The following is a 27,017-nucleotide window of genomic DNA, read 5'->3' as shown; positions in this document are numbered from 1 at the left end:
ATTAACAGTCACAATTGAAGAAACAATGGTTTATTTATCTAATGAAGTTACCAAGCTGCTGAATCTTAAGGCCTCAACAAATGCTGCATCTTATTATTTTGATTGAACAATAAGACCTTCTATTTTGATTATTCATGGTAAATAGCAATTTTGTTTCTCTAGTTGTTTCCCACTTGCCAGACAGTCATGACAGTTTAACATGGTGGCTACTGCTTTCAGGGGATTCCATCAGATGAATCCTCATTTCCATCACAACAGCTGCTGGCAATGTTTCATCTAAAGTCCAGCCATCAGGACTCCTCTATCGTGGTTGGCCAAGGAGTCCTGCTTTGGCTGCCAGGGCTTCATTCTGCTGAATATGATATTCCTGAAATCTCATGGATATTCTTTGTGTCATTTTTAAATATTTCTGTAAGCAATGTTCTGAACAGGTGGTCTAGAAATAAAAAGAGAAGATCCAAGAGGCAACACAGAAATATTAATTTTTTTAAACAATGCATGTATTTTTACATAAACAACCAGTGGGTGCTTTTCTTTTCTTTGAATATATGAGAACTAAATGGTATTGAGTAGTGAGTGATCATAGCTTTCAATTGTTAATAGTTTCATCCATTTACAAAAATTAATATATACTGAATGCCTACTAGTTTGTAAGCACTAAAAACAACGGTAATGTCCCTGCCTTTTGCATATCTTATTCTGATTGTTAAAACATAGGCCCAGTAGTTTGTTCCTTTTTAATGAGAAGCTCCATTCCCAATATTCTTAAATTTCAACACTTCTTTTTAACAAGATTATACTTAGCATTTTTCAAACTTTGTCATTTACTTAACAAGGACTTACTGATTGCTAGTTACATGTTCTTGGCATGAATGAATATCACTTTCAGCCAATATATAAATGTTTTGATGAGGGTATTAAAAGTTACGACTTCTGAGAGGATTACGTTTTCAGAGTCCACCTATGCAATATGAGCCACCAAATTTAAGCTCTGCTTTTTCCAAAATTAACCTGAATTCTCAGGGTCAAGTTTCTCTAGCCAGGCCATCTTGACTGAAAGCTAATTAGTAAGAATCTTTGCCATGGAACAATAATTTAGCAAGCCTCAGGCATCTTAGCTAAAAAAACCAAAATCTGCCATGGTACGGTAGGACTGTCATAGTAAATTTGGGATCATTAAACTCAAGGCCATGGGTCTCGACTGCTTCAGTTCCTCTGAGCAATGGAACATAAAACCACATTCCTGTAATAACTAGGAACAAGCGAAATGGTGAGGGGGATCTCATTTCTATTGTTTATGACAAGCTTTCAGAGTTTTTAGTGGGCAGTGCTTTTCATACCTCTTCAGGTTTTACTTCTCTTGTTGTGAAGTCTTTAACGCAGTCCAAAAAGCAGGTTTCTGTAAGTTTATTGTAGGTTCCAAGAAATTCTTTAAACTACAAACAAATCAGAGCATTCTTTAATATTTGGTTTTTTAAAACAAAGATGTTTTGAAACTTTAATTACTGATGTTTTGTATTTGGGCAAAATACCCTGTTATACTTGAAATAAAAAATTCTTTCCTTCACTCAGGTGGGTATAGTATGACCTGTAGAGTATGATCTATAAAACATAGTCAAATTTTCTAGTTAAATATTTTTTTTGCATTATCTGTCAAATTATCTGAAAAAAAAAATGTTTCATATGATTTAAAATCCATTTTTGGAAATGAAATTTGAAGTTATTTTGTGAGATCACTGACTGACATGGTTGCACCCAGAAGTGCCTTAAATTTTTCGCAAAATTCTTTTTCATTAATTGTAATACCTTACCTGTTTTATCTGATCAGATTCTGGTATTTGTGCAGCCATATTCTTTTGATATGTTTATTAGTCACCTAATTTAAAAATTAAGGAAAAGTTAGTCTGTGAACAAATATTTTTTGGCTCACTGAAGAGTTAGGTATTAAAACAAATACAGGTTATTAAAAGAAATGAAACGAAGTTTACCTGAAATTATTCTTTATTTTATAAATTTCTAATGGGGTATGTAATTATATCCATCCTCCCAGGTCATTAATGGCAACAAGGAACGCTATAGTTTAGAATTAGATTTTTTTAATGCTGGCCGTGGGCCCCGTTTATCTAAATTTCGTTTTAAGACAGCTTGCTTTGCTACCTTGCAAAGTCACTTGCCACAGCCTCATTCCTAGTAGTTTTAAGGGAAACCAAGAGATCTCTGATGTCTTCTTCAAGTACATAACTATTCCACTGGTTCCTAATGTAACTCTGACCTAACATAACAACGATCCTTCTGTTATCTCTACATAAATACAAAGCTTCTATTAATTGTTCATAAGCACCATCCATTTATAAATCAACAACTGTAATGAAAGATACTCAGTTTTCTAAAAGACTTTAACGGAAGTACAGGAGTTGTACATTCTGTAATTCAAAAAGTGTAATCACAGAGACTTATTAGAAACTTTTGAACCTATGACACTTGTGATCTAACTTGGGGGCAACAGAGAAGTGAAGATAAGTCAAAAAAGCCTTTCTGAATTACTAGGATTTTCACATTGTTAAATGGAGAGCCCAGGCTCAGTTAATCCAGATATAACAACATATCCCATTACTTACTTGTTCTGTTCTGGCTAGTTCTACAATAGATGAACATCTCATATGAAAGATTTATATGAAATAAAGCTTTTTAAAAGTAGAAATTAAACAGCATGAAAAGGGAAGAGTAAGCAAATACTAACCATGTATACTGTGAACTAACAGAACTTCTAGGCATTGTATTTAGCTTTGAGTTTTCTGATACTGAATGCAAACATGATAAACCAAAAGTGTGTATCATTCTTATAGACTTGTCAATATCTAAAGTGGCTGTGAAAAGCAGGAAATTTTCATGAAGCTTATATGGGGATAAAACTAGGAAATTTCAGCACAGGACAAAGTGTACATTACTATCATGAAAAAATTTTTTCATTTTGATTAATTAATACAATCAGTAGTAATTCCATTGCAGCATTTCCAACCACGTATACACCTGCTCCTCTTTTGCATTTATTCTTTACTCCTCTTTTTTCCTTATCCTTAAGTTCATATTACTGACATTTTTTTCATATGCAAGGGAAAGTACTCATTCTTTTCTATCTGGTTTTTAAGATATTTATATTGTTTATTTTTGAGAAAGACAGAGTGTGAGTGGGGGAGGAGCAGAGAACAAGGGAGACACAGATCTGAAACACGCTCCAGGCTCTGATCTATCAGCACAGAGGCCAACGTGGGGATCGAACTCAAGCGACAGGGGATCATGACCTGAGCTGAGGTCAGAAACGTAACCGACTGAGCCAGCCAGGCGCCCCTGCTCTTCTTTTTTTTAAATAATTTTTTTAACATTTATTTTTGAGAGACAGAGACTGACAGAGCACGAGTGGGGAGGGCAGAGAGAGAAGGAGACAGAGAATCCGAAGCAGGCTCCAAGCTCTGAGCTGTCAGCACACAGCCCAGTGCGGGGCTCAAACCCACGAACCATGAGATCATGACCTGAGCTGAAGTTGGACGCTTAACTGACTGAGCCAACCAGGCGCCTGTCTACTCCAGATGTTCTAGCCTATAGTTTTCTTTGAAGTAATGATTCATAAAAAGTATAATTGTCTATACTTAAGAGAATCTTTGGCTTAGCAGTAACATGATATAGACCATCTTTGCTATTAAACCTCCTCTATATCCCTTACAAATAATGCAGTAGAGGTTTTAGGTTAGCCCAACATGAGGCAACTAGCGTTCCATAAACACCGAAAACGTTAACAAGAATGCTCTTTATTCCTATTTTATTTCACTTTGTAAACAACATACAGTTGACCCTTCAGCAATGTGTGTGTTAGGGGCACCAACCCGACACACAGTCAAAAATCCGCATGTAACTTCTGACTCTCCCAAAACTTAACTACTGATTGGCTACTGTTGATTGGAAGCCTTACTGATAGCATAGCTACTTAAGACATGTTTTGTATGTCATATGTATTATGTGTACTATATTATTACAATAAAGTAATCTAAAGAAAATGTTAAATCATAAGGAAAAGACATTTATAGTACAGTACCGTAAAAAATCTGCATAAAAGTGGACCTGTGTAGTTCATACCTGTGTTGTTTTTCAGGGTCAACTGTATATGTTTTTACCACATAAACTACCTCAAAAATACCAACAGTTACCGCAGGTCACAATTTTTTAGGTGTTACTGTGCTGTTATAAAAAACCACTAACCAAAGAGACAGAGGATTCTATAAGTATGTCATACAATGCAGTTTAGGACTAGTGCTTCTGGGAAGATGGAGTGAGAGATGTGCTTTTCCCAATTCCTCTCACTAAATACAACTAAAAGCCCTGGACATTAAATATAAGACAAACCTGAGACTAAAAGGTGGAGAGAAGAAAGTGTATTGGCCAGGACCCTTGGGAACTGAGAAACAAAATATGGTGAATTCTCTTTTTTGCAAAGAGTTAGAGCTGAAGAAGCCAGCAGTCAGCAGATGCCAATGGGCACAAAGCCCTCCATGCCCCCAAAGCTGGTCCTCTCTAGCCAAAGGGCCAGGAAAGGGGAAGCCTATAAGACAGAAAACTTAAAAAAAAATTTTTTTTTGAACGTTTATTTATTTTTGAGAGACAGAAAGCATGGTGGGGGAGAGGCAGACAGCGAGGGAGACACAGAATCTGAAGCAGGCTCCAGGCTCTGAGCTGTCAGCACAGAGCCTGATGCAGGGCTCGAACCCACGAACTGTGAGATCATCATGACCCAAGCTGAAGTTGGATTCTTAAGGTGCCCCAAGACAGAAAACTTTTAAACAATAATAGCTATACTCCAGGCAAACAAAAAAATTGTGGCCTGCATCCCCAACCCGCCCCCCCCTCCCCCCACCTCCAATCAACTTAAGCCAAAGCTGGGAGCCTAGACTTCCACCCTCCCTAGGCTGTAATAAGGCATTCCAACCCCTACACTTCAGAGAAGGGAGATTAGGAAGCAAGGACTTCTTTCCTTCCTGGGCATTAATGAGGGCCCTTCACACCCAACAGGTGTCAGTGGAAACCACATGAGGAGTGGGGACATCTACCTCAATTGGCAGTAATGAGGTATCCTTCTCCCTACTCTCCAGGTGGTAACAAAGGAGGCCTCTTTGAGATTCAAGACTAGCTTTACTGTCATATGGTAATTAGTCCACATTCTCTCCTCTGGTGTCAGTGGAGACAGTGGGAGCAGTAATGAGACATGCTAGTCCCTCTAAGCCAGAGTGATACCAATGGAGGCCTACTAGAGAGCCCTAACTCCTACAGTTGCCCTGGCAGTAATGAGGAGCACACCAGCCCCCACACACCTTAAGTGACAGAGTGAGAAACCTGGACTTCTACTCTACACCTAGCAGTACCTGCCCCCACTTCCACTAATGGAGTAGTGTCAAAAGGAGCCAGCTAGAAGAGAAAGTTTAAACAAGATCTGGAGCCTCATAATACAATATGTAAAATGTCCAGGTTACAATAAAAATTCACTCATCATACCAAGAACTAAGAAAATCTCAAACTGAATGAAAAAAGACAGTTAATATATATACAACCCTGAGATGACAGATTTAGAATTATCTGACAAAGATTTTAAAACTATTATAAAAAACACATCAATGAGCAATTATGAATATGCTTGAAACAAACAAGACATTAGAAGAACCCAATGAAAATTTCAAGAGGTGAAAAATAAAATAACCAAAATAAACTGAACAGATAGATTCAAGAAGTGAATGAATGCAAAGAGCATAATCGCAAAGAAGTCTACATCAGGATGTCACAGCCAAACTTCTAAAAACTAAAGATAAAAATTTTTGAAAGCAGCAAGTGAAAAAGTGACATTTCACCTGCAGGGGAAAACAATTAGGACGACATCAGTCAATCTAGAAACCTGTATCTAGCAAAAATATACCTCAGGACTGAAGGGGAAATCAAGACATTCTCAAATGAAAGAAACTAAAATTTGTTGCCAGCTGACCTACCCTAAAAGAAGGATTAAAGTTCTAAACAGAAAGGAAATGATAAGAGGAGACCTGGAACATCAAAAAGAAGGGAAAAAACAGTAATAACAAATGTGAGTAAGTACAATACACTTTCCTTCTCTTCTTGAGTTTCCTAAATTGTGTTTTTTACATTCGAAGCAAAAATTATAAGACTGTCAAATGTGGTTCTAAATGTATATTATAAATGGTGAAGGTAAAAGGAGGTAAAGTTTCTGCACTTTACTGAAACTTGTGTTGACACATTAGACTGTGATAAGCTATGTATATATCATGTAGTACCTAGAGCAATCACTAAAAAAGATACATAGGGAGACACACTCAAAAATACTATAGATAAATCAAAATGAAATTCCAAAATATACTCAAGTTATCCACAGAAAGGCAAGAAAAACAGAAAACAAAAAATAAAACAGCAACTTTAAGCCCTAATAAACAATTACATTAAATATAAGCAATAATCAATTAAAAGAGATTGGTAGAATGGATTAAAAAACATGACTAACTATATGTTATCTATCAGAAACTTACTTCAAATATAATGATTGAAAATAAAAAGGATGAAAAAAGATCTGTCAAGCAAACGATCAAAAGAAAATAGTGCATATGTTAATATCAGACAAAGTAGGTGTCAGAGCAAAGGAAATTACAAGACAGAAAGGGATGTTCAGGATTAATCTACCAAGAAAACACAGCAGTTTGCACCAAACAAGAGAGTTGCACAATGTACAGAGTGAAAACTAATAGAACTGAAAGGAAACAGATCTAGTTGGGGACTTCAATATCCCTCTCTCAACAATTAATAGAACTGGACAGAAATTTTACAAGGATATAGAAAAACAAAACCATCAACCAACAGGAATCAGTCAACATTTATAGAACATTTTACCCAACACCAAAGGATACATATTTTTATCAAGAGCCATGAAACACAGACCAGGACCACATTCCTGAAACCACAGAAAACATTCTGGACCACAAAAGCAGCCTCAACAAATTTTAAAAGAATTGAAATCACACAGAATGTGTTCTCTGACCACAAAAGAATCAAACTAGAAATTAGTAACAAAAAGAAAATCTCCAAACATTTGAAAAAAATACTTTTTTTAAAAGTTTATTTATTTTTGAGCAGGGCGGGGCAGGGAGAGAATCCCAAGCAGGCTCCATGCTGTCAGCACAGAGCCGAATGCGGGGCTCTATCTCACGAATTGTGAGATCACGACCTGAGCTGAAATCAAGAGTCGGACGCTCAACTGACTGAGCCACCAGGTGCACCTGGAAAATAAACTGCTTCTAAACAATATATGGGTCAAAAGGGAAGTCTCAGAGAAATTTTTAAAAAATTACTGAACTGAATGAAACTGAAAACAAAACATATCAAAATTTGTGGCACACAGCTAAATCAGCCACAAGGAAAACTGGCACCTAAAGGCATTCACTAGAGAATAGTAAAGGTCTCATATCAATAATCTAAACTTTCACTTCAAGCACCTAGAAAAAGAAAAGCAAAATAATGAAGAGCAGAAATTAATGCAAACAAGTGCAACAGATAATAATCAAAGAAACAACGAGCTGGTTCTCTGAACAAATATTATAACAAACCTCTAGCAAGGCTAATAAAAAATCACATTATCATTATAAGGAATGAAACTGGATATATTACCATAGGCCATGTAGACATCAAAAGGGTAACAGCACTACAAACAACTCCATATACAGAAATCTAACAACCTTGGGAATGCAAGCTGGTGCAGCCACTCTGGAAAACGGCATGGAGGTCCCTCAAAAACTAAAAATAGAACTACCCTACGACCCACCAATTGCACTACTAGGCATTTATCCAAGGGATACAGGTATGCTGTTTTGAAGGGACACATGCAACCCCATGCTTATAGCAGCACTATCAACAACAGCCGAAGTATGGAAAAAGCCCAAATGTCCATCGATGGATGAACGGATAAAGAAGATGTGGTATACATATACAATGGAGTATTACTCGGCAATCAGAAAGAATGAAATCATGCCATTTGCAACTACGTGGATGGAACTGAGGGTATTATGCTAAGTGAAATTAGTCAAAGAAAGACAAAAATCATATGACTTCACTCATATGAGGACTTTAAGAGATAAAACAGATGAACGTAAGGGAAGGGAAACAAAAATAATATAAAAACAGGGAGGGGGACAAAACAGAAGAGACTCATAAACAGGGAGAACAAACTGAGGGTTACTGGAGGAGTTGGAGGGGGGGATGGCTAAACGGGTAAGGGGCACTAAGGGGGAATCTACTCCTGAAATCTTTGTTGCACTATATGCTAACTAATTTGGATATAAATTAAAAAAAAATTAAAAAAAAAAAAAAGAAATCTAACAACTTATTTATGAACTTGTATTATCCTGATATCAGAACCAAAGACCGTACATAAAATTACAGTAAAATATCCTCATCAAATAGACATAAAAGTATGTGACAAAATAACAACAAATGTAATTCAGCAATATATGAAAGAATTATTCACCTTGAATAAGTGGGTTTACTCTAGACATACAAGGCTGCTTCAGGATTTTGAGAAAAATCATTAGATCATATCAATTGATGCAGAAATACCATTTGACAAATTCAACACCCATTCATGATTAAAAAAAACTTTGAAAAATAAGAACTTCTTCAACTTCATAATGAGTATCTACAAAAAACTATAAGTAACAGTGAAAGGCTAAATATTCTCCCCTAAGATTGTGAGCAAGACATGAGATCTGCTCTTACTACTCTTAATATACTGCTGGAAGTTCTACCCAGTGCAGTAAAGCAAGAAAAGAAAATAAAACATACCGATGGTAAAGGAAGAAAATAAATTGTTTCTCTTTGCAGATGAGATAATTGTGCACATAGAAAATCCCAAGGGATCTACAAAGAAACTCTTAAAACTATCTCTATATACTTGCAATGAATATGCCGACAATTAAAAGTATAATACCATTAACAGTCACTCAAGAAAAATTTAGCAGTGGGGTGCCTGGGTGCCTCAGTCTGTTAAGCATCCGACTATGGCTCAAGTCATGATCTCACTGTTTATGAGTGCCAAGCCCTGCAACCAGCTCACTGCTGTCAGTGCAGCACCTGCTTTGGATCCTCTGCTTCCTCTCCATCTGCCCCTCCCCCGCTCATGCTCATGTGCTCTTCTCTCTCTAAAATAAATAAATAAACATTAAAAAAAAAAAAAAACCCTTAAAAAATTTAGGGGTAAATCTAACAAAGCATGTATAGCACTTGTATGCTGGAAAATATGCTGATGAAAAAGAATCAAAGACCTAAATAAATGGAGGAACATATTGTATTCATGGATTGGAAGATTCAACATAGTAAGGATGTCCATTTACCCAGAATTAATATACAGGCTTAATGTAATTCCTATCAGGTCCCAGTGAAATTTCCTGTAAATACAGACAAATTTATTTTAAAATTTATATTGCCAAAGGGATTAAAATAGTAAAACAAATTAAAAAAACGAGTAAAATGGGAGGAGGTCTACTTGATTCTAAGACTTATTATAGAGTTACGGTAATCAGTATAGTGTGCTATGAGTGTAGAGGTAGACATAGTTCAGTGAAACAGAACAGAGAACCCAGAATTAGGGTTACATAAATATGCCCAACTAATTTTTAGTAAAGGTGCAAAAGCAATTAAGTGAAGGATAGCCTTTTCAGCAAATGGTGCTAGAGCGATTATATATCCATAGGAAAAAATTTAGCCTCGAATTCTCTCACTTATGTGTGAGTTATATAAAAATTAACTCAAGATGGATCAGGAACTTAATAAAACATAAATTATTAAAATTTATAGTGACAACACCAAATTCTGGTGAGTACGTGGAAAAACTGGATCACTCAGTTAGTGGTAACGTAAAACTGTAATGTCACTGCAGTGGACAGTTTGGCAGTATTTTCGAAAATTAAACATGCAACTACCAAATGACCCAGTGATTGTATTCTTTGGCATTTATCACAGAGAAATGAAAACTTACATTCACACAAAAACCTTTACATGAATAGCTATGGAAACTTTATTTGTAACAGTCAAAAACTGGAAACCATCCAGATGTTCTTCAGTAAGTGAATGGTTAAATTGGTACACCAATGCCATGGAATAACTCAGCAATAAAAAGGAATGAGTTTTTTCTTCAGACTTAAATTCTAGTAAATATAGGCTATAATACTGTTTTCAGTAGAATTTAGTGATTCATCACTTACATGTAACACCCAGTGCTCATCACAACAGCTGTACTCTTTAATGCCCAACCCCCACTTGGCCCATCCTCCCACCCAACACCCCTCCAGCAACCTTAAGTTTGTTCTCTATAGTTAGGAGTCTATTAAGATTTCCCTATTTTTTTTCCCCCTTCCCCTATGTTTACCTGGTTTCTTAAATCCACATAAGTGAAATCATACGGTATTTGTCTTTCTCTGACTTACTTCAGTTAGCAAAATTCACTCTAGGTCCATCCATGTCGTTCCAATTGGCAAGATTTCAAAAAAGGAATGAGTTATTGATGCACACAAATTGGAGGAATCTCCAAAGAATGATGCTGAGTGAAAAAAACCAATCCCAAAATGTTATATGCTGTATGATAACCCTGGTCTCCGCATGACTGGTACTGGTAATTGGTCATCTTGTAATTCAAGTGAGGATCAATGTTATATATAGAACATTCATGAAATGACAAACTTACAGAAATAGAGAATATATTAGTGGTTGCCAGGGGTTAAGGCGGGGACAGGGGTAGGAGGGAATTAAGTATTGCTATAAAAAGATGAAGTAAGAGACTTCTGTAATGGAAATGTTCTGTATCTTGACTGTATCATCAATATCCGGGGTGTGATATTGTATGTGATATTTTGTAACACGTTACTATTGTGGAAAAGTGGGTAAAGGGCACAAGGGAACTCTGCATTTCCCCCTATAATTGCATGTGAACCTACAATAATCTCAAAATAAAAAGTTTAATATAAAAAAAAAAAGGTTGCTCAGCTGTCTAATCCTTGCCAAAGAGCAAGATGCAGTGTGCAGTGTAGTGTTAGCAAATGTCCAGAACTAAATTTCTTTTGGCTTCTCACTCAGAAAACAGCTTGAAATGATCCAAGAACTGGTAAAATAACTTTTGTGAAAATAGGTGTTAAATGAAACCACTGTTTTACGAGAACTTTAAAAAATACAAGAGCAATAAAATATGCATTATGGAGCTTGGTTTACCAACAGGCCTCTAGCTGAAATGACAAAAGGACATCAATAAGACTGAGCCTTCTGAATTGTTGAATTGTACAGTAAACTCACTGTACAAGACATTGATGTTTCTACACACAGAAAACAAAAACAGATGATTTCCTTACTTATAAAAACCTTAGAAATTTGCATGTTTGCAGATTGTGATGTCAAAATCCAGTTCTTTTTCCTACTCCTATCCTTTTATTTCTTCAGGTTAAAATTCATATATAATCACTTTTTAACTAGAGTTAAGAGAGGCAGGTCTGAAATATTCAAATGTTAAGTTTCAGAGACTGGTAACACTGTGCTGATTCTACCCCACTTGCCCCTTAGTATATATACAACTCATGGTGGCAAATGATGGTTGTTATTGGGAAGTCTTTACCAATGTGTAGATGAGGAATGCTCCAAATGTTCTTGGTGTGAATTTTATTTAAAAATTATTTTCTTGGTATTATTTGTAATATACAGTCATTAACAGTATATATCTCCTCTTTAAATAAAGTTTATCATATTATGAGTAATCTATTTCTTGAGAATTTGGAAAAGAAATAGTTCCACTACTCAATTCCCAGATCTACAACTGAACTCAAGAGCTAACAGTTGGTTTTCTCAAGTCTGCCTAAATCTCCAAAGCTCGTCTCTGTCTGTCGTCACGGATATACTTAATTACAGGCATTTGCTCCTAGAAAATATTGGAGATGACGGAGTGAATGATTTTCACATTTACTTGCTAGTCTGGTGTCTTCCATGTCTTGGAGCATTCTGTTTTCCAGTTATTTAATCCTAAATCATGCTGATTAACAAAGTCCAACAGCCACACACACCACCTGATGATGAAAACAGGTAGAAATAATGGGGTTGCCCTTTGATTTAGTCCTAATTTTCAGCTATTACAGCAAATGTTAGTTATTGTAGAGGCAACTATTCAATCAGAGGTTACCTTATGGTTATATCTCTGAAACCTAGAGAGAGAAGGAATGGATGAGTTCTAGAATCTCTGGCTTAGGTCTTGGGAATGATCACAATACTGTTGTTTTTGTGTCAAAATATATAATAAAACCAGGGAACTTAAGAATAAAGAGATTTTATCAGTCATCAATTCAAACCTTTTCTGATGCATGAGTTTCCTTTTTGTTCTGGAAAATTAGTTGTCCAACCTTTGCTTGAATGTCTCCAATGAAGCCTGATTTCTTACCTGAAAAATGAGGGGATTACAGTATGACTGCTGAGGCCCCTTCAAGCTCTGTTTGATGAATTGTAAGCTTCTGACGGCTAAATTATTTTCAATAAGTGAAATTAGTTTCCTCAATCTATTCTGAGGTTATAATTCCTTGGCAGATGTATTATGAGATGTATTAAAAATACTTAAGATCCTTATCTTCCCAGGTAGTATGTTTAGGTAAACACAAGACAAACAATTCCCAGAAAATTTTGAATATTAAAAAAACAAACAAAAAAACCCCCCAACTAACCAGGATTTAACAGGGGAGATGCAATTTCTTTTTTGGAACCCTATGCAGATTTGTACCAGTTCTGGAGCCAAATTTCTACTTCTGTTCAAACTTAGTTTGCAGTAAGTTATTCTACTGATGTCCTTGTCCTCGGCCATTGCCACAATACCTGACCCTGGTCTCTGCATGACTGGTACTGGTAATTGGTAATCTTGTAATTCAAGTGAGGATCAAGAATGGATGATAAAACTACTGGGTGATAGTTGGAGAACAGGATATATCCATGGTCTCAAAGTATCTCCACAAGTTACTTTTCATCAAAGAAAAATGGTCCCTTTATATGGCAAAGATCTGGCAGTCACCACCATAACCAGTAAAGACACATACCAGCTGTGTGGTATTCTTGCCAAAAATGTTTGATCTGATTCTGATCATGAGGGAGTAATTAGGAAAATCCACAATGTGGGACAATTTGTAAGACACCTAGACTAGTCTTTTCAAAAAGTTAAAGCCGTAAAGAAAGTAATAGAAGGCTGCTGTAGATTAAGTGACTAAAGAGTCATGACAACTAAGCGATGTGTGAACTTCAGACCTTGAATCAAAAAAAATATTTGAGTTAAAAATAAAGACATTTTTGGGATAATTGGAGAAATCTGAATATGTTACCTTATTAGGTGTGATAATCTTATTGTGGCTATGTAACAGATTGTTCTTTTTTTCTTATTTTTGAGACAGAAACAGAGAGACAGACAGACTGTAAGTGGGGGAGGGGCAGAGAGAGGGGGAGACAGGGGATCCAAAGCCAGCCAGCCGTGTGCTGACAGCAGAGCCCAGAGAGCCCAAGGGGGTACTTGAACCCACAAACTGTGAGATCAGGACCTGAGGGGAAGTTGGAAGTCAGAGGCTTAACCCACTGAGCCACCCAGGCACCCCTGTAATAGACTGTTCTTAAGGAGATACATGGTGAAGAAATTAGGGTTAAAGGTCATCATGTCTGAAACTTACTTACAAACAAACCAGCAAAAAAGGTGTATCTACTTACAAAGGTATGTATGGAGCTAGGAGAGTGGGAAACCAGAAGCAAGTAAAGATGTTAACAAAACAAAAGAAATGAAAGAAAACAATCTTGTGAGCCATGTTTTTTGTTTCAGGGCTGTTGGTGTCTTTGATAGGTCAGATGTCTAAATTGAATTGAACTAACTTGTCTGATGAGTATAAAATAGGACTCTGCCACATCTGAGCAGGTTTAGGAAGTTATGTCCGATTAACTGGCAACCCTAACTCAACTTACTATTAAGCAGAGCAGAAATTACTTTTGAAAGATTATTGCTTTTGGGTTTAAAGCATGGCTTCCAGGCCTGAAACATAAGCCCATGAGTTAGACTAGATGGGGGCAAGACTACTTGGGTTTCAGGTCTGATACAAAAGGGTTTGTAAGATCCAAATCAAATCATTTATCCAAGACATTTTAATAAGTTTCTATGCCTATGGTCACACCTTGTAGACTGCAGGGGAAAGGTCACTTTTTAATATTTAAGCTTCACCTAGAAAATAAGGGAATTAAGTCATCTTCAAAGTCTCTGACACTGTCAATCTTTTAATTCACCTACATTAAAACAAATTGTGGACAAACAGGTACCTTAGAGCCCATTTATGAAGAGAGAAATGTAACTGAAATAAATAATTACAGAAACTTCTTAAGAATAATTAAAAGGTTCTCCAAAGCTGAGCCCTTAAGGTCCCCTTTAATCCTAGGGATTTTTCTATGAAAGTAGACAGCGGAGATGTAAAAATAAAGAAACTCTGCTATTTAGCTTTTACAGATTACACTTCTTGCTTTGATTAATCGCTTTAAAAACCTTTAGTAATGCGTAAAAGGAAACGTCTAAATAGTGCGTTCTCAAAAATTAGCAAATCAGATAAAGGATGTTTGTCCATGGTATTCTGTCTGTAGAGAAGATTTTTCAGTTAAAAAGAGGGTCTCTTGCCTGTCAGCTCAAGGTCACTGCGTGGATGCTTTACAATCTAACTCACTGTTCCAAAACAAGACACTGACTCCCCAAACCCGGGCTGGAGGAGGCTCAGGGCCTCAAATTCCGACCCTCACCCCGGCAGCACGAGAAGGTCCCCGGGAAGGTCCCAAACCTGCTCTGGGGACGCAGTCTCCGCAACCCTCCCCCCTCCTCCCCACAGTCCCAAGTACACGCGGAGGCCTCCTCCAGAGACCCCTTCCACCCTTCCGGAGCGTAGTCTCCCGCCCCCCGCCTGGGAACCCGGGATTCTAAGGGCAGAGAAAAGAGACCATACTTAAGCACAGGCTCTCGCATCCGACACCAGTGCGAGGGTGGGGTGCTGCGCTGCCAGTCCAGTCTAGGGGCGGAGGGTCTGGGTCAGGGTGGGCGCCGCAGCCGCTGGATGGAAGAGAACACGTGGGAGAGGCGATGTCAAATAGCCCTTAGACTTTTCGACGCGGATTCGTTATAACGCAGGAACTCTAGAGGGAAAGCCGCTATCCCCAGTGAATTCTAAAATCCTTTGGTGATTAAGTTTTGTAGTTGTATGCTTTGTCAGTGCTCTCTTTTCCTGACTTCCAGGCCAACAATAACCCGAATCAGTCGAAAGTTTTTGTAAAACTTACTTACTTAATCCCGCGTCCCTAACGGTCTCCAGGAGCTACACTGTAAACAGTCCCTAAGCAACAGGAGTGGTATTTCCAACTAGGTCGGGATCTGTGCGGGCCTTCGATGGGAATTTCGAGTTTTATTCAACATTTAAATCTCGTGGGGGCAGTGTAGTGTCTTAAAAGAAACAAGAAACAAAACAAAAACGACCAAATTCACACGTTCTTAAGCCTTTTACACTGGGAGTTTGTTTCCACCCGGAGAGGGATGGACGGACACCCGAGAGCTTTCGGCTTTTTCGTTGGTTGTTTTGGATGACTATCTTGGCGCGCATGCGTGTTGAGTCTCAGGGGGGCCGGCTTAAAGGGAAGTGGACGTTGACTCGCGGGCAGCTGAAGCTGTTGTCGGATTATACCTGTGACTGCGCGGTCGCCGAGCGTTCGGCTGACTGGGAGGGGTGAATTTAGGTGTCCGATGGTTGCATCTGGAGGAGTGTGTAAAACTCTGGCGGAAGACAACTATTAAGCTTCTTATATGGGTGATTTTAAAGCATTTCAGTTTTGCTTGAGTCTCACCAACGAATCTTAACACTATCTGTTTGGTTTTGCACTGCCAGTTCTAGGTTTGGGGAGTGTCGTTATGGTTATTGTTGCTCACGCGGCCTCTTATCATCCCTACTCTCAGATTCCCTGGTGTATGCATTAGTGGACTGAGTGGGATTAATGGGTAAATATGGTGTTCTAGTAGTCTCTAATCCTGGATTAAATACCAAATTGAAATTTCTAGCTTTTTGTATAGTCTATTTAGACATTGATTTATTTACAGGTTGATGACTGGATGTTTTAAAATCACTTGAAATTCACATTTTGTTTATCATACTGCTCCTTCGTTCCTTCTCCCCAAAGTCCCCAAAGCGGTGAAAATTTTGTTTTGAAGTTTTACGGACCTAGAAGAAATTCTATTCAGAACTGTGGGACTAGTTTTGTTGCAAAATATGAAAGGCTCTGAGTTTAGTCTGGAAAAGAAAAAAAGGGTTAAAATACCAGCGAGGAGACTTCGTGAGGTAGTTTCTCCAAATCAGGGAGATTATTCGGTTTTGCTCAAAGATGAGTTGCCCTGTGTTCCTCCAGTGTTGTCTGCAAATAAACGTCTTCCTGTTAGAACCGAGGCTAGCTTGAAGGGAACGTTATGTGGTATGTGACTCCGAATAGTTCTCACTTTTGTAAATCTTTAGTCTTTATTTTCATTTCGTTTTTTGCGTTTCAGAATTTAGAGGATTTTATATGTTTAAATTCTCAAACATAAGATACATCTAGTTTGTATAGATGTTTGAAAGCTGACCCCTTTCCATGGGGAAATGGCTAGCATAGTCAGTCTAATCTATATATCATATCGAATAGGTGGAATGAATGAAACATTTCCCATTGTGTTTTTTCTTTGTGTGGTTTTTGCACATTGTTCTTGTTCACATCTGTGGTGGACACACTTAACTAGTATGATGTGCTTACTGTTCATCAATAGGGGTTTTTACCAAATGCTCTACCTTCTGTTTGGATAGTGTTATTCAATTTGGCTTAACTTCTGCCTCTTGATGGCTTCCGTATTTCAATTCACTTAACCTGTCTGGAGTTCAGTGAAAATGAAGAAGACATATGCTTTGCCCATTTCACTGATAATTGTAAAGATCAAATTAATAAATATATGTGCAAAAACAAAAAAAATGCTTATATAATGCTGCTTTTTTGGGAGGGAGGGTATGACATAATAGTCTTGCTTTTATATCATGTACATATTTTATTCCTGGCTAATGATTCTACCCATGCTTTGTCTAAATCCAACAGTGTAACGATATATTTTAAAACATATTTATCCCACTTGATTGTCAGTACTGACCCTTATTTTCCTAAATATCAACTGTAAAACTTTCATCAGAATATATGTTAATTACATCTTAAGTTTGTTTGCATGAAAAGTGCCTTCCAGTATAGATTTTGCATTAATATGGAGTTGACAGTTCTTGAATCATACTTGTACAGTTTTTAAAGGAAAAGGTTCTGATTTTAAAATCACTCAAATTGATTCCTTTGTTTTGTTAGGTTCATCAGACTTGACTTCTGCTAGAAATTATCTGCAGCCTCCACTAGAAAATTCTACTGTGTCGGAAAGCGTAAGCAAAAGAATTTGTAATTCCATTCATGTTAAACTTTTCGGTATTGTTAAGTAATGTATTCTTAAATTATGTTTGATGAGCAACAGGCCTTGTTTTTGCTTAAATTTCACTTACAAAGAAATGTTTTACATACTACAGTTGCAACTTGAATAGCATTGAGACATTAAACAATCTTCCATAGAATAAAAAATACTAGTTATTAAGATGTTGAACACTGAGAGAAATACTGTAACTGAAAAGAAGCTCTGCTCTGAGCTAAGGAAAACATATTCTAAACTAGAGACTTAACTTACTGTTAGGTAAAGGCAAAGAAACAGTAGGAACATCATTTTTAAAAAGTGAGGTGTGATTATATATCATTCAAGCTATTGTGAGGTTTTATGTGTGGTTTTTTTGAGCGGTCTTTAAAAAATAATAACAAGGGGGCACCTGGGTGGCTCAGTCGGTTAAGCGTCCGACTTCGGCTCAGGTCACGATCTCGCGCTCCGTGAGTTCGAGCCCCGCATCGGGCTCTGTGCTGACTGCTCAGATCCTGGAGCCTGTTTCGGATTCTGTGTCTCCCTCTCTCTCTGACCCTCCCCCGTTCATGCTCTGTTTCTCTCTGTCTCAAAAATAAATAAACGTTAAAAAAAAATTAAAAAAAAAATAATAACATGAAATTCTCATCTTTACCTTTATAATCCTGAAAATATTTGATGATAAATATATTTTGTTCATGCAATCTAATTAGATTTTGATCACCAATCATAATGTTGACTATAAATTGTCCATTAAACAAGTCTTTAAAGAAGAGAGTTTCACAATATAATATTTTGAAAATTGAAATTCATTCCTGGTAAGAATGAAATTAAAGTTGTTTACTTATCAACTTTGTAAAACACTCACAATAAAAACGTATAATTATGTGCTGCACCTGGTCCCTGAGTCAATGCCTAGCCTTTGGGTTGGTATTCTTTGGTTCTTTTTTGAGCAGACCTTTTTTAATGATTAATGGTCTTTGAATTCCATCATCTAAATAATTTCCCAGGTGCATGGATATGCTATTATTATATAATTGAAAATAAATCGATGATCTTTGGAAGATGATTAGGATTCCATTAGATTTAATATGGACTCAAAGCTTGTTTTGTGTAGATTGCTTAAGGTAAAATACGCCTGCAAAGTAAATCCAGTTCATTATCATTTTTTCTTGAATACAACCTGTAGTTTGTTTTTGTATCACATTTTTGTTTCATAAATGAGTGCTAAGATTACAGTGTGGATTGACTTGATCAAGCTATTTTAATGAGGAAACTAAAGGAGTTTGTGCCTGATATGCTCATATTTATAAGCTTATTCATTATCTTTTATTCATATGTATTTCTCTACACTACCAGAAAGTAGATATCCCTATTCCTGTTTGGGCCAGTCCTTGCACATGAGTAGAAAGAAAACAAAAACTTTAAAATTCATTGTAGAAAATACAAAGAGAAAAAGGAAAGAAGAAATTCTGTAGCTGAAGTCAACAACTGTTGCCTTCATGTTTTATGAAATAGGACCATACTGTTTTATTATTAGGTAGTATTAAGGATATTTTTCCATGCCATTGATTTTTTTTTCCCTAGAAACTTTAATGGGTTCATAGAATTTCAGTGTATGTGTACCATAATTTATTTGTTCATGTTCCTGTCATTTGACATTAAGTTTTTTCCCCCAATTTTTGATAATATAAACAACCATGTGATTTACATTCTGGTGTATATTTCAGGTCATTTCATTAGGATTAATTTCTGGATGTAAAATTATTAAATCAAAGGATATGCACACTTCTTGAAATGTTTCTAAATTGCCTCTAGAAAGACTGTATCAATCTACATTATTCAGCAAGATCATGAGCAGAATTAGTGGTATTATTTTTCCCCAGCTTTACCAATACAGGGCATTAAAAGTAGACCAAAAAAAAGTTGCCATTTTGATAGGTTAAGAAGGCATTCTTTTATTATTACTGAAGGAGAAGTTTTTTTCATGTATATTGCCTTCTTCTTTTGTGAATTACATATTTATATGCCATGCTTCTTACTCATTTGTAGGAGGCCTTTATATTAATTCCCCAGATACTGTATTCTATTGTATTGTTAACCTCGTTGACTATTTTTTTTAATGTTTTATTTATTTTAGAGAGAGAGAGCATGAGCAGGGGAGGGGCAGAGAGAGAGGTGGGGACAGAGGATTCAAAGCGGGCTCTACACTGACAGCAGTGAGCCTGATGTTGGGCTCCAACTCATGAACCATGAGATGTGAGATCATGATAGTAGCTGAAGTGGAATGCTCAACTGACTGAGCCACCCAGGTGCCCCTCATTAACTATTTTTTAGGAAGTTAATACCTGTTGTCAGGGGATCACTTTCTTTTAATGATTTTCTCTTTACCCTTTTCTGCTTACCAGGAAAAAAAAAGAGATGTGTCTAAGGAAGGTGAAGAGCAATGTTGAATGAACCTAGTACTCAAAAAGTCATGGTGTCTTAGCACTGAATAGAATCTTAAAGATGAAGACTAGGGTTACACATGTGAACAGAAAGCTAGTTGCCAGTAGAGAAGCCTTCTGAGACCATATTTGAGCTCAGTGATAAAGAATGCTGTGATTAGTTTGTGATGTTGTTTTATGTGTTGGCCATCCTTATGTACTCCTTTTGACTCACAGTGAATCAGATTTTCACATTAAACTGTAGCAACTGAATTGTTAAATGACTCTCTCTGCTAGAAGTGGCAAATGGATATTTGAGTATGAATTTCAGGGCCACAGTTGCTTGCTTGTTCATTTACTTGCTCATTCAGCTGATCCTCGAGTACCTTCAAGGTACCTAAGCATTGCAGTGGTTCTGGGAATTAAGTCTATAAAAGCACACAGTCCTGCCCTCCTAGAACATAGTAGTCACATAGCTAGTAAATGCTACTTGATGAGTAATAAATCATAAAGATATCTTAGCCTTTCATTTCTTCCTTTCACATCCCAAAGGATTTTCCTAAAGACGTTGCAGTGCAGGGGTTGCCTGTGGATAAACTGGAAGAGAGCAACAGACAAAAAGGTAAAAGGATAGATTTGCTTTTCCTTTTTTTTTCCCCTTGTAAAATACACATAACAGAATCTAGCTCTTTCTCTCTCTTTTGTTTAAGTGTACAGTTCTGTGGCATTAGATACATTCACATTATGCAGTTATCACCACCATCCATTTCCAGAACTTTTTCATCTTCCCCGGTTGAAACTCTGTACTCATTAAACACTAACTCTCCATTTCCCCCTGCTCTAGTTTTTTTTTTTTTTTTTAATGTTTATTTATTTTTGAGAGAGACAGAGACAGAATGCGAGTGGGTTAGGGGCAGAGAGGGGGAGACACAGTATCTGAAGCACGCTCCAGGCTCCGAGCTGTCAGCACAGAGCCTGACACGGGGCTTGAACTCATGAGCTGCAAGATCATGACCTGAGCCCAAGTCGGTCGCTCAACTGACTGAGCCACCCAGGCGCCCCCCCTCCTCTAGTTTTATGATTGACTTATTTCAGGTAGCAGGTCTTCATGGCTCATCTGTGTTGTATGTGTCAGGAGTTTCTTTATAAGGATAAGATTTTAGGTTTTTAGCTTTTAAGATGTTCATTGATTTTTTTAAAAGATACTTATTAAATAAACTTACATTTTTTTCTTATTATTTTTTAAATTTTTTTAAATGTTTATTTATTTTTGAGACAGAGACAAAGCATGAACGAGGGAGGGTCAGAAAGAGGGAGACACAGAATCTGAAACAGGCTCCAGGCTCTGAGCTGTCAGCACAGAGCCTGACGCGGGGCTCGAACTCACGGACCGCGAGATCATGACCTGAGCTGAAGTCAGCCGCTTAACCGACTGAGCCACCCAGGCGCCCCCATTTTTTTCTTATTATTTTGATTATTTCATTTTAATTAGTTTTTCCTTCCAAATTAGGCTAGTAGTGGAATCTTTAAAATCCAGAAAAAGGTTTGCAGTGGTAATGGTAATGTTTTTATTACTAACCTATTGCATAAATTCGGGATTAAGTACTTAAAAGAATTTATAAATTCTGAATTTAAGTTTTGAATAGTCTGGTAAGATAATAGATTAAAAAATTAAAAATATGCTTTGAAGAAATTAATGTAGTGACATTTTTTATGTAGTTTTATTTTTATCCACAGTTTTCTCTTTTGAATTTGAGCAAATGGCTCCAATTTGGCCTCATGTGTTTTTATTATATTTTTTCCCCTAGGGTCTAGGGTTATGACTATTTGAAAAAAATATTTTTTAATGTTTATTTATTTTTGAGAGAGACACAGAGTGTGAGCAGGGGAGGAGCAGAGAGAGAGGGAGACACTGAATCCAAAGCAGTCTCCAGGCTCCGAGCTGTCAGCACAGAGCCCAATGAACCCATGAACCACGAGATCATGACCTGAGCTGAAGTCAGATGCTTAACTGACTTAGCCACCCAGGTGCCCCGGGTTATGACTATTATTAATCAGTCATTTAGTAGTCATTTAGTAGATCACGGCTACTACTCACATTTTTTAAAATTAAGAAATCTTATTGCTGAATTCCTAAGCATTCTTAAAAAGCTTTTTTTTGGTAGCTTTATTAAAATTTAACAAATTTTTAGGAATCTGAAGTATATTTTGTGTCTCAATTTTGCAGCAAATGACATCTTTATTTCTCGGTACACCATGGGACAGAAGGATGCTCTGAGAGCAGTTTTAAAGCAAAAGTAAGTTTCATTTACAAAAATTAAGTGGGCCATTTCTTATGTTTTTATATGGTTCTCAAAGATTAGTTTCATTTTCCTTTTTTTTTTTTTTTATTTTATTTATTTTTGGGACAGAGAGAGACAGAGCATGAACGGGGGATGGGCAGAGAGAGAGGGAGACACAGAATCGGAAACAGGCTCCAGGCTCCGAGCCATGAGCCCAGAGCCCGACGCGGGGCTCGAACTCACGGACCGCGAGATCGTGACCTGGCTGAAGTCGGACGCTTAACCGACTGCGCCACCCAGGCGCCCCTAGTTTCATTTTTCAATGTGTGAAATACGTATAAAGCATTTTTAATGGTGCTGGACACATAAAATACTCAACAGCTATAACAATTTTTAGTATAGAAGAAGTACTGTTCTAAGCATTAACTCAATACTCACAAAATCCAATGAAGTATATTCCATCACATCTCAATTTTACAGAATCCCCATGTTATAGATGAGGAAACATGATGGCACATCATAGATGTGCACACAGAGATGCATATAGATGAGGCACACAGAGATTGATTTTTCCGCAGGTCATTTAGGAAGTATTCACTGGGCTAGGATTCAGACCCAGGCAGTCTGCCTCTAGAATTTGCTCTCTTAATCACTTCACAATACTACTTGTAGCAATGGTCAACTAGTTCCGAATACGTAATACTTACTATTTACTATCCAAGGACGTTTAGACTTTTCCTTGTCAAGATTTAAGAAAGGGACAAGGTTAGCATCTGGATGGAGTGAAGGGAGACCACGGCTACTACTCCATCTAAATGTTCCCTCCCAAGTTTATCTTAAATACCAATGAAATACAAAACCAACCCTGACAACAGCACCGTGATAAGCATATGTCTTCACTACTCTGGAGGCAATTTTTATTATTATTAGCATTAGTGGAGATGGGATGAGATACATATCCTTAGGCTAAATGTATCCTACTCCTGAAATGGTACAGTCTGGAAGGCCCCTTAGAAAATAAGAAAAATGTTTACTTCATTTTGAATTCTCATTTTATTAAAAAAGGAAATTTTATATTCAGTAAATGGAAAATCAGTATGGTGTTTTCAATAATAGAATTTAAATAAATAAACTATTTATAACTATTAAATAAAAACTGTTTAAAAGTTTATTATTTTTTCACCTACAGTTGTCCATGGCATACATATTATGCACTGGGAAGCATTGGACTAACGAAAGTAAATACTATCTCTAAAACACAAGGGGGTGATCTGAGCCAGCCAGAGTTTAATAGCTGGTTGTTTGTCCTCATCATGTTTTTCCTTTTTACCTTTGCTCACCAAACAATTCCCAATATGTGGATAGTGGTTAGGAAAGGAACTTGGATGGTAAATTATATCCTGGAGTTTATAAATATATAAGAAAAAGTGAAAGTAAGGGCGTGAATTGTGGCACGGTCTTTCAAAGTCTATAGTTGAACCAAAAATCACAGATTACATCTGACTCATTTGGACAGACAGTGATTACCACTCCTTCCAGCTGACCCTCCAGAAGAAGAGGTTGCTTGCAACCATAGTAGGGACCTTATCAACTTGTTTTCAAGTTAGAACTCTTCGAACTGAAATCTCTCAGAACTCTCAGATCAGGGAGGGAGAAGTTGTTCATTAACAAATAGACAGTGAACAGTAATTGAACACTACACTTCTTAGTAGGTCTCTTCCCATTCAGAATGAATGAACAGAATTCGAAAGCAAAAACAAACTAGGAAAGGCGTTGAGAAGCTGACTGCAATGTATAGAATAATAACTGAATCAGAAATACAAAAATGACCCCTGTTGGGTTAAAAGACAATCTAACTATGTCTCAAGAGATAGATTTTGCTGTAGTCAGTGTCACTTGAATTTATTGTGGTTTTTAAAAATGTTTATCTGTTTTTGAGAGAGAGCACATGGGAGAGGGGCAGAGAGAGAGGGGGACAGAGGACCCAAAGCAGGATCTGTGCTGACAACAGAGAGTTTATATGTGGGGCTTGAACTCACCAACCGTGAGATCATGACCTGAGCCGAAGTTGGATGCTTAACCAATTGAGCCACCCAGGCGCCCCTTGAATTTATTGTTTTTAGAGAATAGTAGATGGAATTTGGCAAAGTGATCCTAAAATTTACCTGGAAGGACATACAGTTGAGGATATATATACATAATAATTACATACATATGGAATACACATAGTTGAGAATAGCTAATATGGGGGGAAAGAACTTGAATGATGGAAAATTTGTCCCATTTGATATGATATGCTCTAAAGCTGTACTAGTAAAAAGTAATAGACTGGAGCCAGGAATGAAAAGTATGGCCAGAGCATCTAGAACAGAGTAGAATGCCCTTACTGTGTAGCTGGAGAGGAAGCAAGGGGCTAGGTTATAAACTTTAAAGAAGAGAAGTGACAAATCATCTTAAAATGTTAAATTATGATATATAATTCTTAAAAGGCTCATTCAGATAGCAGTTATCAAAAGATGGATCAGGGGGTGCCTGGGTGGCTCAGTCAGTTAAGCATCTGACTCTTGGGTTCAGCTTAGGTCATGATCTCGTGGTTCGTGGGTTCAAGCCTGCATTGGGCTCTGCATTGCACTGACAGCACAGAGCCTGCTTAGGATTCTCTCTCTCTCTCTCTCTCTCTCTCTCTCTGCCCTCCTCCTCCTAAAAAAAAAAAAAAAAATAGATGGATTAGAAGAGGACTGAACTATTCAGTCCAGGAAACCAACTGGCTACAAATTTTGTAGGGATCTCTTTGAGAGAGATTCAGTTGGTCCTCAATACATTGGAGGATGGTAGGGTGAAGGCATGCTGGTTTGGAGAAGAGTAGACGGATTTGGAAGATGACTTAGAGATGGAATTGACAATTAGATGTGAGAGTGAAGAAGGAGCTAAGGATGAATCCCAGATTTTTGGTTTGTATAAATGCATGGTCAGTAGTAGTGTTCACTGAGAAAGGACTCTGGGGCGCCTGAATGGCTCAATGGGTTAAGCATCTGACTCTTGATTTGGGCTCAGGTCATGATCTCAGAGTCATGATATTGAGCCCCATGTTGGGTCTGCACTTGGTGCAGAGCCTGCTTTGGATTATCTCTCTCAAAATAAATAAACTTTCAAAAAATTCTGAAAAAGAAAAAAATTGAAGAAAAAATTTCTTTTTTCCCAGTTTTTTACACTTCATAGCTATTTACATTTGTTACGTTGAGGACTTAATTTGATAATTAGAAAAAACAAAACTTAAAAGCCTATAAAGAAGTTGATGTCTAGTTTTACCTTGTTATTTCTCTTGTTGGTTAATTTACTTTCACTTTATTTATTTTAATGTTTATTTACTTTTGAGACAGAGACAGAGTGTGAGCAGGGGGAGGGTCAGAGAGAGACACACACACAGAATCCAAAGCAGGCTCCGGGCTCTGAGCTGTCAGCACATAGCCTGACGTGGGGCTTTAACTCATGAACTGTGAGATCATGACCTGAGTGGAAGTCAGCCGCTTAACCGACTGAACCACCCAGGCGCCCCTCTTATTGATTAATTTAATGTAATCATGTAGAATGAACGATCTTAAAGGGTAAACACATTCAGACTTAAGACAAGAATACTAAAAGACAGGAATATCTGAATTATACTTTTTTCAACGTCACTTAATCCGATTTATATTGAGAGCCTGCTCTGTGCTTAGTTCTTTCTTACTTGCTGTTTGGCATTTAAGAAATCCCCCTTCTCTGCCCCCACCTCCGCCCCAGGTTGCTTAGAGCTTAGTTGGGGAGAGAATATGTATGTATGTGGAGGAATGAGTGATTAGAACTGTGATAGGAAACAGTATTGCATTTAATAGATTATGAAACTGTTCTGCATAGACATTTAAACCATGGGATGGCTGCTTATCAAGCCTCAATTGTGTAGTGTGGGCAGTAAAAGCAAAAGGAGCTAGGAAGGGACAGATCAATTGGAAGTGTTTAAGGACAAGGTTTTGAAAAGGGGAAGGCTTGTGTTGGATCTTAAAGTTGAATGGAGGAAGGTTGAGAGATCAGTGAGAAGCATGGAGTCAGCTGAGTCAAGGGTGTGGTGTAGCCAGTGAAGAGCAGTGTGACTCCTGAGAGTTGTCTGTGAAGTGATAGGAGGCGAGGGCATGGCCAGAGGATAGTATGTGTGGAAGGTCAAACAGAAGAAATTAGCCTACCCATTTGTCTCTAAGGAATAATTTTATATTGTTGAATGGTGGAGAAATGTATTTGGGAACTTTTTAAATGAATAAAATCTGCAAGAATGAAATAGTTGGCCAGAGGTGATGAAGTTGGGTTGTTTTTGTTTTTTTTTTTTACCAGAGAAGGAGAAGCACAAAGGGAGAAGTACTATTCTGAGAGAGTGAGATGTTGTGGGAAGATCTCTAGGATCTTACCAACCCTACCTTACTGTTCTGTGACCTTGATCAAGTAAATCCTGTTACCTCTGTGAACCTCCGTTTCATCTATAAAATTAGGAAGTTAGGATCGGTGGTCTTTTGGGTTCCCCCTGCCTCTGTAGTTCTGTGACATCATTCCTGCAATTGTGATGAAATAATTGACAAAACTTGATGACTCCATGGGGTGTGAGAAGGTAAGTGGAAGATAGAGAAGTGGAAGATAATGCCAAAATTTTGAGACAGATGCTCTTAGTCAAAATGAGGAAATATCAAAGCGAGTAAGTTTACGAGCTGCTCTGGG

At 37.4% G+C, this 27,017-nt stretch overlaps 2 protein-coding genes across 20 annotated transcripts in view; one reads left to right on the top strand and one right to left on the bottom strand.

The window, feature by feature from the left end:
• Positions 1-14: 14 nt before the first annotated feature.
• On the bottom strand, positions 15-26,782 carry TIMM9 (translocase of inner mitochondrial membrane 9). 11 transcript variants are annotated; one of them, XM_049612690.1, is made up of 7 exons: positions 15,069-15,216; positions 12,417-12,505; positions 10,518-12,137; positions 9,426-9,479; positions 1,812-1,876; positions 1,341-1,436; positions 15-436 (listed from the first exon to the last, which is right to left on the bottom strand). In XM_049612690.1, the coding sequence occupies exons 5-7, from the start codon at positions 1,848-1,850 to the stop codon at positions 302-304; spliced, it is 270 nt and encodes an 89-aa protein (XP_049468647.1). In that variant the 5' UTR covers positions 1,851-1,876; positions 9,426-9,479; positions 10,518-12,137; positions 12,417-12,505; positions 15,069-15,216; the 3' UTR covers positions 15-301. The 11 variants fall into 11 exon arrangements, with proteins under 11 accessions (XP_049468647.1, XP_049468655.1, XP_049468649.1 ...); XM_049612698.1 differs by having other exon boundaries at positions 10,518-10,630; XM_049612692.1 differs by lacking the exon at positions 9,426-9,479.
• The window catches only part of KIAA0586 (KIAA0586 ortholog), a 113,097-nt gene continuing 101,798 nt past the window's right edge, over positions 15,719-27,017 (top strand). For 5 of the 9 annotated variants that reach the window (XM_049612679.1, XM_049612674.1, XM_049612672.1 and 2 more), the window contains exons 1-4: positions 15,720-16,575; positions 17,479-17,549; positions 20,548-20,617; positions 22,223-22,292. In XM_049612679.1, the coding sequence (XP_049468636.1) occupies positions 16,377-16,575; positions 17,479-17,549; positions 20,548-20,617; positions 22,223-22,292 (410 nt within the window). In that variant the 5' untranslated portion in view covers positions 15,720-16,376. Of the gene's footprint in view, positions 16,576-17,478; positions 17,550-20,547; positions 20,618-22,222; positions 22,293-26,510; positions 26,995-27,017 lie in introns of those variants that run through there. The other 4 variants (XM_049612676.1, XM_049612675.1, XM_049612677.1 and 1 more) reach the window with 3 other exon arrangements.

The sequence above is a fragment of the Panthera uncia genome (genome assembly GCF_023721935.1).
Source record: "Panthera uncia isolate 11264 chromosome B3 unlocalized genomic scaffold, Puncia_PCG_1.0 HiC_scaffold_1, whole genome shotgun sequence".
Lineage (NCBI taxonomy): Eukaryota > Metazoa > Chordata > Mammalia > Carnivora > Felidae > Panthera > Panthera uncia.
The sequence above is the reverse complement of the archived record's forward strand: the minus strand, read 5'-3'. Positions and strand labels throughout refer to the sequence as shown.

Coding starts and splice junctions, on each gene's coding strand:
- TIMM9 (XM_049612694.1), bottom strand. CDS start 1,850: ATGGCTGCACAAATACCAGAATCTGATCAGATAAAACAG. Junction 1,437..1,811: donor AATCTGATCAGATAAAACAG/GTAAGGTATTAC, acceptor ATTTGTTTGTAG/TTTAAAGAATTTCTTGGAAC. Junction 437..1,340: donor GAGAAGTAAAACCTGAAGAG/GTATGAAAAGCA, acceptor TTTTATTTCTAG/ACCACCTGTTCAGAACATTG.